The sequence below is a fragment of the Kryptolebias marmoratus genome, linkage group LG5 (genome assembly GCF_001649575.2).
Source record: "Kryptolebias marmoratus isolate JLee-2015 linkage group LG5, ASM164957v2, whole genome shotgun sequence".
NCBI classification, from domain to species: Eukaryota; Metazoa; Chordata; class Actinopteri; order Cyprinodontiformes; family Rivulidae; genus Kryptolebias; species Kryptolebias marmoratus.
The window spans coordinates 4,630,342-4,644,985 of record NC_051434.1 but is presented as its reverse complement, the minus strand read 5'-3'; the positions used below and the strand labels follow the sequence as shown (position 1 = coordinate 4,644,985).

At 35.6% G+C, this 14,644-nt stretch overlaps 1 protein-coding gene across 2 annotated transcripts in view; it reads right to left on the bottom strand.

Annotated features, from left to right (window-relative positions):
• Nucleotides 1-14,644, bottom strand: part of LOC108247816 (glutamate receptor ionotropic, kainate 5) — a 167,801-nt gene that overhangs the window by 50,756 nt on the left and 102,401 nt on the right. For both annotated transcript variants that reach the window (XM_017436185.3, XM_037975871.1), the window contains 5 exons: nt 14,392-14,556; nt 11,951-12,048; nt 10,566-10,731; nt 6,175-6,353; nt 4,363-4,416 (listed from right to left, as the gene is read on the bottom strand). In XM_017436185.3, the coding sequence (XP_017291674.1) occupies nt 4,363-4,416; nt 6,175-6,353; nt 10,566-10,731; nt 11,951-12,048; nt 14,392-14,556 (662 nt within the window). The remainder of the gene's footprint in view (nt 1-4,362; nt 4,417-6,174; nt 6,354-10,565; nt 10,732-11,950; nt 12,049-14,391; nt 14,557-14,644) is intronic.

Sequence of the window (14,644 nt, the reverse complement as noted above, 5' to 3'; positions counted from 1 at the left end):
TTTTAAACTAATTTCTGCTTCTTTCAGCTTTTGTTCTTCTAGCTTATGCAAATCTTCTACAAATCAGCTTCTGTTCCACTTTTTGCATCAACTTCAGCTGTTCAGCATATCTTCAGCCGCTTTCAGCAAAATCATTCAGCAAAAAAAGCATTCACACTGCATTTTCGCAGGAAATGCAACTTCTCTAGTTTCCATTACAGTCCATTTTAGTGCTTATGAACTTGTGATTTAAGACATTTGTTTTATCTGTCTATTGTGTTCAACTGATTTCTTTTGGTGTTACTTTGTTGAGGCAACTGTCTGTTTACTGTTTTGTTTTTGATGAAAAAACCACCAGGCTTGATCATATAATAGAATTCCAACAGTATTAGGTTGTCGGCTCTCATCCATGAATGTCTTGTTTCGGTAGCTGATTTCCTATAAGTATGTTGTGGTTCCCCAACATCTTACCCATCTTATCTCTTGCTTATTACGCAACCAAAATTTTTCATGTGTTGTGGGCACCAGAGTTCAAACCTTGAAATGCTGTTACTCCCGTGTTAAAGTCGTGCGACATATCCAGTGCGCCAACCTCTCAGCTCAGTCCCAGCTTGGTGCTGTGACCCTCAACCTGGAAGAGTGTCTCCGACACATCCCAGGAACAACCTCAGAGAGCTCTGTCCAGAAGAGCACAGTCTGAGGAACAGCTAAGATGCTGCTCCCAGGCCTCCGGGAGAAAACCTGAGCTTGAAGGGAAGTGGAACTGCCCATGTGCAAAAATAGGATGAGCTAGGTGTTTTTTTATTTGTTGTTGTTAATTTCTTTTACTTTATAATTTAATTTGGGTGGCAGGGCAGTGGTTAGAGCTGTCGCCTACCAGCGAGAAGGTTACAGGATTGGGGTCTGCCTGGGTGGAGTTTGCATGTGTGTGGGTTTACTCCAGGTACTCTGGTTTCCTTCCACAGACTAAAACCAGACATTTTTTAGATTCATTGGTAACTCTAAATTGTCCCTTGGTATGAGTGAGTGTGTAAATGGTTGTTTGTCTCATTTGTCTCTTTCTGACCCTGTGATGGACTCCTGTCCAGAGTGTGCCCCACTTCATACAGTGACCGCTAGACACAGGCACCAACTCCCTGTGACCCGGAAAAAAAAGTGGGTGAAGAAAATGGATGGATCATTTATTTCTACTGAATTTTAATAATCCATGTAGGTCCTGATATGACTTAACTTGGGTCACAATCTGGACTGCCATTTTCCATTTCAGGCTGCAGGATTTTTTATTCTTTTTTAATATCAAGGGAGGGAGACTAAAATTTTAATTTCAGTCAAACATTTTGGAAACACTTTGACTTGTAGAAAACTCTTTTCCTTTGAAATCCTACCCCAAGTATGATGTTAACATCTTTTGCAGAAAACCCTGCTCTTTTTTCCTGTTTTCTTTGCATTGTTCAAGCCTGTTGAGAAACTGTTGCTGTCATTGTTGCTGTTGCTCTTGCCGGATGCCAAATCAATTTCAGCAGCAGCCAGGCCGGCTGTCAGACTGTCGGCCTGCCAGCACTGACAAAGAGCAGTTGGCTGGCCGGGTTGCAAGGAGCAGACAAACACTGCCGAGGGAGGAAACACTGCGACAGCATTCCAGAAGGACACCAGTGATGCAATAACTGCAGTAGACTCCACACAGGATGTTCATTGAAAGAAAAAAAAAGTTTTAGGTAACGTCAATCTAGTAAATAATCAGGAAGATGCAATAGTTTTAGTGTTATTTAGTTGTTCAGAGGTTTTTAGAAGCAATAGTCTTCCCTGATCTATGAAAGAGAACATGAGCGTCATATCTTCAGGGTTCGATTAAGTGAACTCAATACAGGACCTTTTACTTCCTGATTTTTGTTCCAGCTTTTAAATCTGACTCTCTGCCTTTAGGACATTTTGGTATATTGACCTACATAATTAAACTCACAAGAGGCACTAGGGCAAAAAATGATTTTGGGCCCCTACAGATTCCCTATTATATAGTTTTTCTTATTATTATTATTTTCTCATGCACACGGAAACTATTCCTTTTTCTACTGCAAAAATGGCATCTGTTTTGAGAATAATTATTTAAAAGTAGTTGAAAAATACAAAGAAAAGCATTTATTACTAGTTAATGCTAAAAAGGTACATGGAAATTGAATTTATTTTGAATGTAACTCTACAACAAAATGAGTTTACAGTGAATACTTGTAATTTTTAATTTGATATGTAACTTTCTGTAACCAGAATTGCATACAAGGCTATCATTACCAGCTGCATTAATAATTACAGCTATGGGCTACATTTTATCTCTCTTTATATATATATATATATATATATATATATATATATATATAGAGAGAGAGAGAGAGAGAGAGTTGTGGTAAACATTCATGAGCACGGTAATGCTATAACTTCTATGACTATACAATAACTGCTGCATGTAGGACAAGGTCAATGGCTTCCATTACCATCTCCTTTATGTGCTCTTTACTCAGTGGCTGCTCACGGGTTGGAACTCACTCCTCTTTAAACTATCATGCTTATTCATCTAACCCATTTAAACCAACAAGGGAAAAATGTCAAAATAAAAATGTAAGATTGGAAGTTCTAATTTACATACAGTAGTTCAAAATAGCTCATGTTTTGTACCTGCTGTTTCTGTTCAGGGTCACGAAGACAAATGCAGGACTTAAGGCCAGAAACTCTTTGGCCCTATTTTTTTATTTTATGGTACCTATTATTTAATCATTGTACAAGTTTAAATTTACCTTTTTATTTTTATGTAGATAGTACATCTGTTTTTTTTTCATAATTATTACTTAAATGAACAATGCTTGTCTTCAGTGAGAGGAAAAATGCCAATTAAAGTATAACATCATCTTTATGCTTTTCATATCTCAACTAACCTTTTGAGCTGGAAACAGATTTTAGCGAGGGTACCATGTCACCCTGCAACTCTGCATTACTTCAGTGACATTGACTTAATGACTTACAGATGCTCTTACATCATTACAGTTAATGGTAAAATTAGATATTTATCTGCTTAAAAGCTTTCACATTATTGGCCGTTTTCATTTATCCATCCTCTCTAAGCTCAGATATCTATTAGGCAGTTTGAAATTCATCTGTATGTTTACATCTATCAGAGACTGTTCAATACAAAGGTAAAGATAGGTCATACACACCTTTGTAGGTGAATGAATATCTGAGAAATTGGTGGTGGTGGTTAGGAAAGGACAATTTTGCCCTTGGTTTGTTAGTGCAGAGTGAACAGGACCCGTTAAAGTCTGACATGAAGTGTTTAGAGTCAAGGCGGAGATCGAGACAAGTTGTTATCCGCGCAGCCTCTTTGTACAAGGGCACAACACCAAACAGGAAAATTATGATGATGACAAATGGTGGCAGGACCAGCATGCATTTCTGATGAGAAGGTAGAGAGGAAGAGAGCGTACTTTGGGTAAAGTGAGGAAACCTGAAAGCTTAGTTTTATGATGCGACATAAAAACATCCTGGAAATGGGAAAGGCAAAGGCTGCTGTTAGTGGAACATAAAGGCAAATGGCTAGGATTGTGAAATTAAAACTTATAAGAGAGCAGAAGAGAAGAAAAAGGACAGAAAATAGACCAAGGCTAACTCAGTATATGTTACCAGCCTTCCTTAACCATTCTAAATTTCACCTCAGCATTTGTAAAATTGATTAGCTATTTATGTTTACTATGATCCCTTTGCTGTGGCATCCATCTTGAATTGGGTTGGCTATGAAAGTTAATCAGTTGTAGATGTTCATTGAATGATTACTTTTTGAAAGTTTCAATAAAATCCTTCCAGTGGTTCCTGAGATATTTTGATAATGATGAAAACAAACATACACATTATTGTATTAAAAACATTATTGTTCCACCTTCGTGTTTGACGGCAGACAATAATGAAGTCAATTGTAAATTGGCAAAACAAGAAAAACAAGAGGACAATGAAAACTAAAGTTATGAAATGAGAACTGAAAAGGCAGGAATTGAGAAGACTGAAAAAACTAATCAAAAGTCAAAATAAGTAGAAAATATGTAGTGATGAGACAGGATAGGAAAGGTAAAAAAAATTAAAAGTAAAGGTAAGGAAGGAAAAAGCAACAAAAACAGTATATAGTTTTTATGTTAAGCCTGAACCAATTTTGTGAACCATCAAACCAATCATGAAAAAGGAAATAAAAAAGTTACAAAACAGGTAGATGTTAGGAAATAAATTTTAAAAAATCATGAGAAGAAGAAAAAGTAAGGGATAAAAGTGCATGCAGTACAAAGGGCAATAAATCTGCAACTGCAAAATCCACCTGAATGTTTGATTAAATTAAAAGTGCGCGGATCTTACCATGGTGGTGAGGATGTACTTATAGAAGGCTGACATCATTCCCAGCTCGTTCGCCTGTAGGTCACAAAAACAAAAAAAAGAAAGAAAAGAAGCACAAACATTTAAACTTTATCTTAACAAACAAGTTCCAGTACATAAAAAAAAAACAACGTTTCTAATCTTGTCCCAAATTCAATGTCTTTATAGTTCTCTTTAGCTCTTTTTTTAACTCTGTTATTCCAAAATTTATTTTTTTAGTATCTTTTTTATTATTCTTACTTTTGTCAGTTTCAACTTTTTTCTCTGGCTATTGTGTTTGTTTTTTTCTTCAACAAAAGGCTACAAACAAATTTCATTTCACATGTACATCTCATTTAGTCTGCCTACAGAAACCAGCAAAAGTCAGTATGGATCTTGTGCAAATGCTGTCTTCTATTTTAAACTTGTCCAAGCCAAAGAATACAGATCTAAGAGAGAAATTGCGTCCTGCCAAAAGCTGCTAGATGTTGTTTGTAGTTGTTGTGGACTCTATCGGTCAGTCTAGCAGGAAACCAGGCTATGTTTGAAGGTTTAATTTACTTTGTAAACAGCAAAAAAGGAAAAAAAAAGAAACACTTAAACAAAACAAGAAACAGAGACGTTGCAGACAATCATTCAGGACTTCCATGGTACCCACAGAGGAGTTACCAATCACCACAATAACACAAAGAATGCAAATTGGATTGGGGTTGCTTATTGTATTTTTCAGCCTTGTAATCACATTGGCACAGTGTAAAATCATGGTGGGACCTAAAATATAGGAAACACAAGCTCATTGCCCATATTTAAAGACTTTAAATTATACAGCTTTATTTACTGTGTTGTGTATAACACAATAAATTAAATTCCAGTCATAACAATGTGGGCAGCATTGCTTTAACACACAGACAGTATGTGTGTCATCTTTTGTTCGTGAGATCTTGGTAAAATGCATTTCTGTTGATGTTCAATGCAGAAAATACTACCACAAAGGTGTTTTTTGACATAATTTGTTATAAAGTGCTGCAATTTTTAAGAACTAAATATTTATCTCCTCCAAGGAGGTTTTGTTTTTGGTAGTGTTAGTTAGTTTGTTTCCCTGTTTAGAAGATTACAGAACAGATTTTGATTCAGTTTTCTGGAAATATTGAGGTTGTCACCAGAAATAATTGGATGAATTTTGATGAGTTATCCACATCAGGATCCAAATTGGACTATGTTTTAATAACACTTTGGCCTTGGTGGAGGTTTGTGTTCTCCAAGTGCTTTTAGGTTATGTTTGATTGCATGCTTTGCAATGAGTACCTTTATTTTACTTTTACATAATAGAGAAAAATTACATGACCAATAAGAGCCATGGTGGACTGTTGTAATTTTCTTTCTGAATTTGGCCACAAAAAGCAGCAACAAGCTAATATATAGAGGTGTGTTACCGATAGTCCAGTCCTCACTGCTATTGTGAGAAGTAAAACCAATGTAGTGCCTGATCTTACAACTATGTCAGTGTTGGAAAACACATGTAATAGCTAAGAATACCTGCTAACATCTCTGGATTTATGTTCCATATTATTTTTGTTATCTAAAATTTTGGTTGGGCCTTCATCATTTGTACTTTACAATTTGTCCGTATGGGTTAAGGCTGTAATTAAGACTGTAAAGACAAGGTAGGAGCCTGTATTTGTACATTTTACAGTATGTTAGCAATTATCATTTAATTTCTTTGTTTGTTTCTGCACTTTTTTGTCTCCATAGATGATAACATCATTTCCTGTGTGATACCGATTTGTCTGTATGTGAGTCAGTGATCATCCTCACCTTCCTGAGAATGTGGTAAGAGATTGAGGCATTGGCGTCGATGATGATGGTAGCCACTTTGTCATCACGGATCTCCTTCAGCAAAGGGGTAGGATCCAGACTGTCGTCCAGCATTCGCACTGACAGAGTCTCTCTGGAGATGAGGAAGTGGCGGACGAGCTCCTCTAACCGGAGCAGGCCTAAAGGAAAAGAAAAAGGGATGTAGGTTCCAAACCTGCTTACTCACAGAAGTAAATACGGCATCCACTTCCAAACATGGTTGAGTGAAAAACAAACTAAATTCTGTTCGGAAAACAACCTTTTTGGCTTAAAACAAGGGGGGTGAACGGATGAGAAATAAGCTTATTTGTTTGTTAAATTATTGCTTTGATGTGAAAAACTGAAAAGAAAAAAACACAAATTGATGAGACTCCAAGTCATTACAGTGACAAATAACTGTTTCTGCTTCAAGACTTAAAGGAGGCAATAAACAGACTGGGATAAAGGTGATTATGTTGAAAGGCCATTAATTTCTTTCCTCAGAGAAAGCATTTTGTCCCACGTGTCCAAACAGATGTGAGTGGATTTACTTATTAGAGAGTGTTGCTTAAAATTTACACACATACACAGACACACACACATGATATATATAAGGTCTATACATACATAGATTTTGTTTTTATTTACATTTTACTCAATGTCTCAACATTTTTAGATTTGGGGCTGTATATTCTTGAACTGCGTATTTTCCCTAAACTGAAAACAAACACAGCAATTTTATCTTTTACTATATTTTCTTATTTCTTACATGAGTTTTTACTGTAGACTAGAGGCCACTGAAAACATTAACTGTCTTCAAGCATTTAAAAAAAATACTGTACTTACTGTTCATGTTTTCTTTGCATAATTACACTTTTGCACTTCAGTTAACATTGGAAATGAGTTTTTAGATCATAACAGATACACCAACTCTCTAGAGTTTAAGTCACCCCATTAACAGTGAGAAAAGTATAGATTAGCATAAAACAGCAACTAACAACATGAACTATCACTTCTAAACCAACTCATTACAGTAAAAGCAATACTTAGATTGCGAAACACACTTAATACTTCACTGATAGATGCAGTACAAAGATCACTGGCTGTGCTAATGATGTGAAATAGTATTGAGTTTTAATTTCCTAGGAGGTAAAAGGTTAATCCTTGCGAGCAGTGCTGGGTGGATGAAATGTAGATATGCAGTGTGATTTTACCTGCAGAAATAAGATAATGAGTAAGCATCAAAGTACTATTTGCTGCTATAATTCCCTTTGCTACAAGGTGTTTGTAAACATCACACAATGTGTGGCTTGAGAAAAATGGATTCAATTTTTCATGCTGGGATCATAGAGTGAAAGAAATAATATCAATCTGTCAAGATTCTCACATTTTGCCATCAGTCTAAGAGGATGGCAGAGGTAAAGAAAAACATGACACATATGGGGTTTACTCTTGAGCAGGTGATCTAATTTATGGACAGTCACAGGGCAGACCTGGTCTCTGATGTCTTTTTTCCCAGTGGGAATTGCAGCCAAACATGAGTAACTCGTGCACAGATACTTCCCAATTTTAGTAGCTTTTAAATGATTAACAAATAATAAATGGTCCACACTTAACTTCAGCTACAAAGCACTTTAAAATCTAATTCACGCTCTCACTTGTACAGGGCTGTTTTATATAGTTGCAGTCTGAATATACTGTACATAGTATTCATATTTTGATTCATACACCAATAAACAGCAGTAGGATAGGGGAGTACAGTGTCTTGCCCAACGATGCTTTGGCGTGATGCAGGGACCCGGGTTTAAAACCCCAGACCTCTGATCTGAAGACAACCACTTTACCACTGGGCTAAAGCAGCTTAAAAACATGTAAATTGTTTTTGCTGCCACTTTTAGTAGACAACTGTAAACATGTGTATGAGAGGAACAAAACAAAAACACTATTTTTACCAATAAATGGAGTTTCAGCAGAAGTTATTATTTTTGACACATCATGGAAGGAAGGTGAAATAATTTGTTTTGTGTACAAATGTGAATATTTTGCTCAAATAAATAAAAAATAAGTGCCACTTTGTTCAGAATCTCAATTGTTGCAATTTCAGGGAACAGAGAAGGTTGACAGTTTCAACAACGCAACTTAGACTTAGTTTAGTCTAGTAGTCACTAGTGTCAAGGGACTAGTACTCTGTCGTAGCTCAGGAGACTGAAGTGTAGTTCGCTCATTTAGTGATTGACAGTTTGCACATGATGCTTGACATGATCACTTCCCTTTTTTGTGTGACAAAACAGCTGGCTCCTTAAATTGGCAATCAATCATCAAAACACTGAGAACCTCTGCATCCTTGCAGCATATGGTAAGCATCATCATTAAACTTTCATTTCAGACGAGGGAAAGCTCTCCAAATAACAATCGTCACAATAAATTAAAAAAGTAAAAACCATTTAGACGTTTTTTCTTCTAAATTGTCAGCATTTGTTGTTTCGCTAGTTTATGTAAATGAAAGACTACAGTGTTTAACACATTAGAGTATTTCAGATTTTAAGCTAAGATAACTTCAGTTTTTCACGTCATCAACTTGACATAAAAGCACAGAAATAACTGAATTTATCAGGATTTGGCCAGCTTTTGTTTCTGGTTTTCTTATTTTAAATAAATAAAAAAAAAATTCCGGAGCTCTCAAAATGAGTCGGTGCATTGGGTTCACCTCACTCTCCACCAAACTCGACAGTATTGTTTCATGGCTTGAACAAAATAAAAACAGGGAAAGCTGGAACTGCCTGTGTAATATTTAAAAAAGGTTGCTATGCTTCCTTTGTCTGGATTTTAGTATTCAGCATCAGCTGATTCAACAATTTCTTCTACTTTTATGACAGAATAAGCNGGGTTGCAACTAATCATCAATATAAAACATTCCTCATGGCTCTGCTGGCTCACAGTGTCATTCATAAAAATAATACAAGCTTCATAAACATGGCTGTTTATGAACACAGGCTACAACAGAAGACTGAAAGGGTAAAACAGTGAACTCATGCAACTGGAAAAACAGAAACGAGAGTTATGGAAATATGGAGGGAGCTTGACAAGACCAAGATAAAACAACAACAAAAAATAAAGTTTAGAAAAATGCAAGAAAGCAAAGGAAAAATGAGTCAAAGAGAAGAAAAGATGAAATACTGAGTAAAAAACAAAAATGTAAAAACGAGATAAAGCTGGGCTTCCAAATTTTAATATTACTTTGATTAATGATTAAGTCCAGCTGTAGTAAGTTCTTTATTGACACATATGTGGGAGAAATATGCACAAAAAAAACTATACTTGCGACTTTCACCATATTTATAAACTATAACTATTTTAGCTTCTCTAGACATCTATTCATTTAGCCTTTATTTTCTCAGTTTAATTAGGTACTTGGGTTTTAGAGTTCCCATAAACAGTGAGTTTGAAGCAGAAACATAAAAAGAAACTGTTTTACATTTTTTTCTAACTCTAGCCTATTACACCAAATCTACCACAAAGACAAGATCAGTGTTGTTTTATTAAACTGTTCACAATAGGCGTTCCTCCGATGTTTTATGTGTTTGAGGAAGTTTTCTTGGCTTGATAGGCAAAGGTTGCTACAACAAATTGTTTGGTGTACGTCAAAAAATGTTACAAATATACAAAAATCTGCCGTACTTCGAAAAACAAATACCCACCATTCAGTATGTTCGATAACCCAAAAACACGAAGTGCAAACATTATAAATAAATGGCAAATAAAATATAATTTGAGTAAGATAAATATGCAATTACAACAGCCTAAGCCAGTTTGACCAGGGGGTCAAACTCCCTGAGGGGGTATACTGGTCAGCAGTTGTCTGAAGTGGGGCAAATCATAATGTTCACAACATGTTACAGAAGAAACATTTAGGCTCATGGCAACTCCAATTTGTAGTTTCAAGTACTTAAATAATCTTCTGTGAACATCTTGATGCTAGAGACTATCCAAGTATTCTTTGGACTTAAAGCATCAGCAGAATGGAAGTATTTTTTTTTTTATTCACACACTAAATTTAGCTTCTGGCCACATTAGTCAACACTCCCAGATTTTTAAATTACTGCTTGTTTTTGGAAGCTGTTTGTACATCACATTCACTCATTCAATACGTGGTTAAGTATCTTATTCCAACAAAGCAAATAAAGAAACAAACAAAACAAAACAGTCATGTAGCAAAGCAGAACCATAAGGTTACCGTAAAAGTCAATGCAGCTTTAAAATCAATTGTTTTCAGGCTTGAATTGGATGAGACGGCGCTACAAGCACCAAACAGAAAAAACAAATGTAGCAGGCGAAATGGAAATATTTACATATGACTTCACAGATGGACTCACACTCTGCTTTGGCACAGATGAGGCTTGTTGTTGGGTAGCCAAACGAGCGCAGAATGGATCCGATGGCCAGGCTGAGGTCCTCGTTACCCGGGAAGAGGGTCACAGAGGCGAAGCGTAGGTATGGCAACTTAGGGGTTTCTTCGGGACCAATCTTCACATGAGGGATCTGAGTGAAACAGAAGATGGGAAAAAAAGTTGTTTTATTTCTTTTTATTTTGTTTATGGAACAGTATATAAATATATTATCTGTCAAATGTGTCATTTGCCAAAATCCCCAAAGCAAATGTCCTTTGACTAACCTCTGCGTAATGGAGATAATAAATTAAAGACAAATTGAAAAATATTCACCTTTGTGATGAATAAAGAATCCAAGGACAACACAGAATCAAATGTCTGGTGTGATCAGCTGCTCAGTGATTTAACCTAACACCTACAAAGGTTTAAAAGCTAAACTGTAATTAGCTCAACTGGGTTTTCCTCTGATCTGCAAAACATAATGTATTCAAGCCGTCAGTTCAGTTGTATGAGAGAAATCAGGCAGGAGGATCAGGATATGAAGATGCTTAGATGTTTTAAAAAAAATAGTAGAGCACCAGTTTATCCTTGCAACATTTTCACAAAATGCAGGATGCATGAGAGCTGAGCTGTCAACAGTTTCTATAACAGCAGGAGAAAACACACACGATGGTGATTAATAAACAGGTCACATGAGTAACATCCAGCATATGTTCCACAGAAGCTACTTTCATCCGGTTCATGATGTTTCTCAGATTAACCGGAGTAATTTAGTCAATTGTTTTAATCTTAGAGATGTAGTCTGTTAAATGTAGTCTGTTTATGCAGACAGGTCCAACTTTAGAAGTTCAGATGGTTGCATGTGTCACCATTTTTTCTGACGTTTTCAAATGACTTCAGACTTGCCTGAATATGGATGTGTTTTTGTTTGTTTAAATATATAAAATTCAAAATAATACCTGAGCAGATCCAAGTGGGTTTTTAATTTGATAATGATAGAAGTTATTTTAGGTCAGTGCAGAATCTTTTCATTTCAGAAGTGTTTTTTTTTTTTTTGATCACAGGAGAAACAAATAAAGATTAACCAGCAACATTATTATATTCTACAAACACACACAAAGGTTTTTTTTTTCTCTCTTTTGTAGATTTTAAAATAAATTAATCTTCTAATTTAACAGAAAGTGAAGCAATTTAGTTTATCCTAATACTAATCACCTACTAGTTGTATCATTTCATACCCAAAATATTGTACAAAACAATCAAAACTTTCCAAAAACCACAAACTGTTCTGTTTTCTGTTCTTAGTTGACATGACTGTGACGTTTTATATCACAACGTGATCAGATGGCTTGTCCCCAGACTTGTCTCACCTCTTTCTCTCCACAGATGTGACTGATGGTGGACACCGAAGCAGGACTGGAGGCGGGGCCAATCACTGAAACCACACCCTTTGGCAGGATCTGACACACTGACAGAGAAACAGAAACATGTATTCGTTTTACAGATTTATATGTCTTCAAACTTGTTCCATGTAGCTGTTTCAGAAAGGAAAAAACACTCGCCAACCTATTTTACAGAACAGATATCTTTCAACTATTAATGACGTAAATATGTTCAATTGCAAAGCAGCATGGTGGCTCCTTAAATTGAATAAATTTATTTAAAAGTACAAAGAAAAAAAAATGGATTAGTTATTTTCCTCTTATTAGGATGGTAGACATGTTATCCTTTTAATGTACAATAAAATTAAAAGGGTAGAGTGCATCTTTTCATATGTTATCTACCAAAATACAATAACTTGTCATCTTCTTGTAGCCTATCCTGTTTGTTCTGTTAAAAGAGAAATTAAGGGTGATTATTAGTTTTTGTCAAGAACTAAAGCAGTAGATATTTGTCTGTTTTTTGTTTATTATATAAGAACCCAATCCCAAAAAATTACTTAATAAAACCACAAAGAAATATTTGCAAATCTCCTCAAGCCATATTTTATTCACAATGGAACATAGTAAGCATATCAAATGTTTAAACTAAGAAACTATGTTTTTGTAAAATAAATAAATAACATTGAAAAAAGTTAATTTAGAATTTTATGGCACCAACATATTCCCAAAAAGTTGAGACGGGCAACAAAAGGCTGTAAAAGAAAATACATAAGGAAACAGCTGGAGAAGCATTTTACAACAAATTAGGAAAATTGTCAACTAGTCAGAAAGAGGATTGGATATAAGAAGAGCATTTTAGATAGGCTGAATCTATCAGAAGTAAAGATGGGCAGAGGTTCACCAGTCTGTAACAAAGCTGTGTCAAAAACAGTGGAACAATTTTAAAATAATGAAAATTGGGAAGACTTTACTTATCCCATCATCTACCGTTTATAATAGAATATTCATAAAAGATTTCAAGAATTTGGAGAAATCACTGAGCTCGAAGGACAATACTTATAGACAATAATGGATGTTTGTGACTACATTAAAAACAGGTCAGATTCTGTTATGGACATACCTGCATGGTTTTAGGTAATATGAACTATTGGATGTTTTTTAGTGTTTGAGTTTAATCAACAAGTTTTTCCCCAAACGTCGTATTTCTTTTGTAATATTTAATGTGTGCTCTAAAAGAAAACCCAATGGCCTGTCCTCATCTCCCTGGCTGTTCGTAATCAATAAACATCAGCAACAGCTGCTCTGCAGCTCTGAAGTCACTGTGACCTTGTCTTAGGCTAGCATTCAGCGCCTTGAAACGGTAATGATCCATCTGTTCTCGTCTTTTTGACTGCCTGCAGCATGTCCTGCTCATCATTTAATATAAAAAAAAAACACTAATCTGTTCATTTGATTTTCAATAGGGGAAATAAAACTGTATCTGGACTAGTCAGAAAATAAAACAAACAAACAAAAAAACTATAAAAAACACTCAAGTAAAAAGTTAAAATACATTAGGTTCTAAAACACAGCATTTATTCATTTAAAAGGCTAATGTAAGGCTTCATAACAATTCAATAAACCAAAACTTTATGGCATATTTAAAATTATCAGTCATTTGTAGTTGGCTGTGATTCAATGGAGGAGAGATTGTTTTCCTGTTAGAATATTCTGGGTTTGATCCCTGGAACTACCAAAAGTTTCAGTGTCCTTGGGCGAGATATTAAACTTCCCCACAACCCTTGATGTGCCCATTGGTGTGTGACGAAGAGAAAATGAAACAAAAGATAAATATAGAGTACAAATTTACAGCATGGAAGTACTGTATGAGTGTTTGTTGCTTTCACCTTTTAACTTGAGGAGAAAAGCAAAAATGAAATGCTTACAGTAACACATGGACTAAAGATGATCTGATCATGTAAAAGAGTAGAAGGTACATTACTGTGTTTTGTTTAATCTCTTAAACAGATTACTTTATTTACTTTTTTAGAATATATATTTTAGGACAAGAACAAGAGCAATATACCTTGCATGCACTATCTATAAAATTATAACAATCATCAATAAAGTTGTTATTTTCTCCTGGTCTGAAATGCCTGCTCCCAATTAAAGGGTATGTTTAAAACATAATTTCTGACAGAGTGCAAAAAAATTGTTGCAGATCACAGGGCATTTTCAACTGATTAAAGTCCTAAAATTAGATTTTTTTTTTTTTAAATTTGTGTCACATAAATATAATGAAGCTCCAGTTACAGAGCAGGCAAGAAATTTTTGCACCTTCTGCACTGATGACTTGTAAATGTTTAGGCTTCATTACTCCTAACTGCTTTTCTGAAAGCACACGGGGGGTAAAAAAAAAACAAAAAAAAAAACAGAATGGCAGGTCTTACTGGTGTCAGTGGTGTCATACTGGGAATCTTTCTGGAGCTCGTAGACGTCAACCTCCACCCTGGCCTGGGAGGAGCCCTCCATCTGATTGTTGATATTCTCCCGTGCCAGAGCCAGCGCCAGACGCTCTCCGCGTCCACACACAGACTGGTCATCCAACAGAGCCGCTGGAGGAAATCAGAAAGAAAAGAGGAGATGCAGTTTGGTTTAATTACACTGACATCACATCGTACACATGAGTTCACAAAATAATGA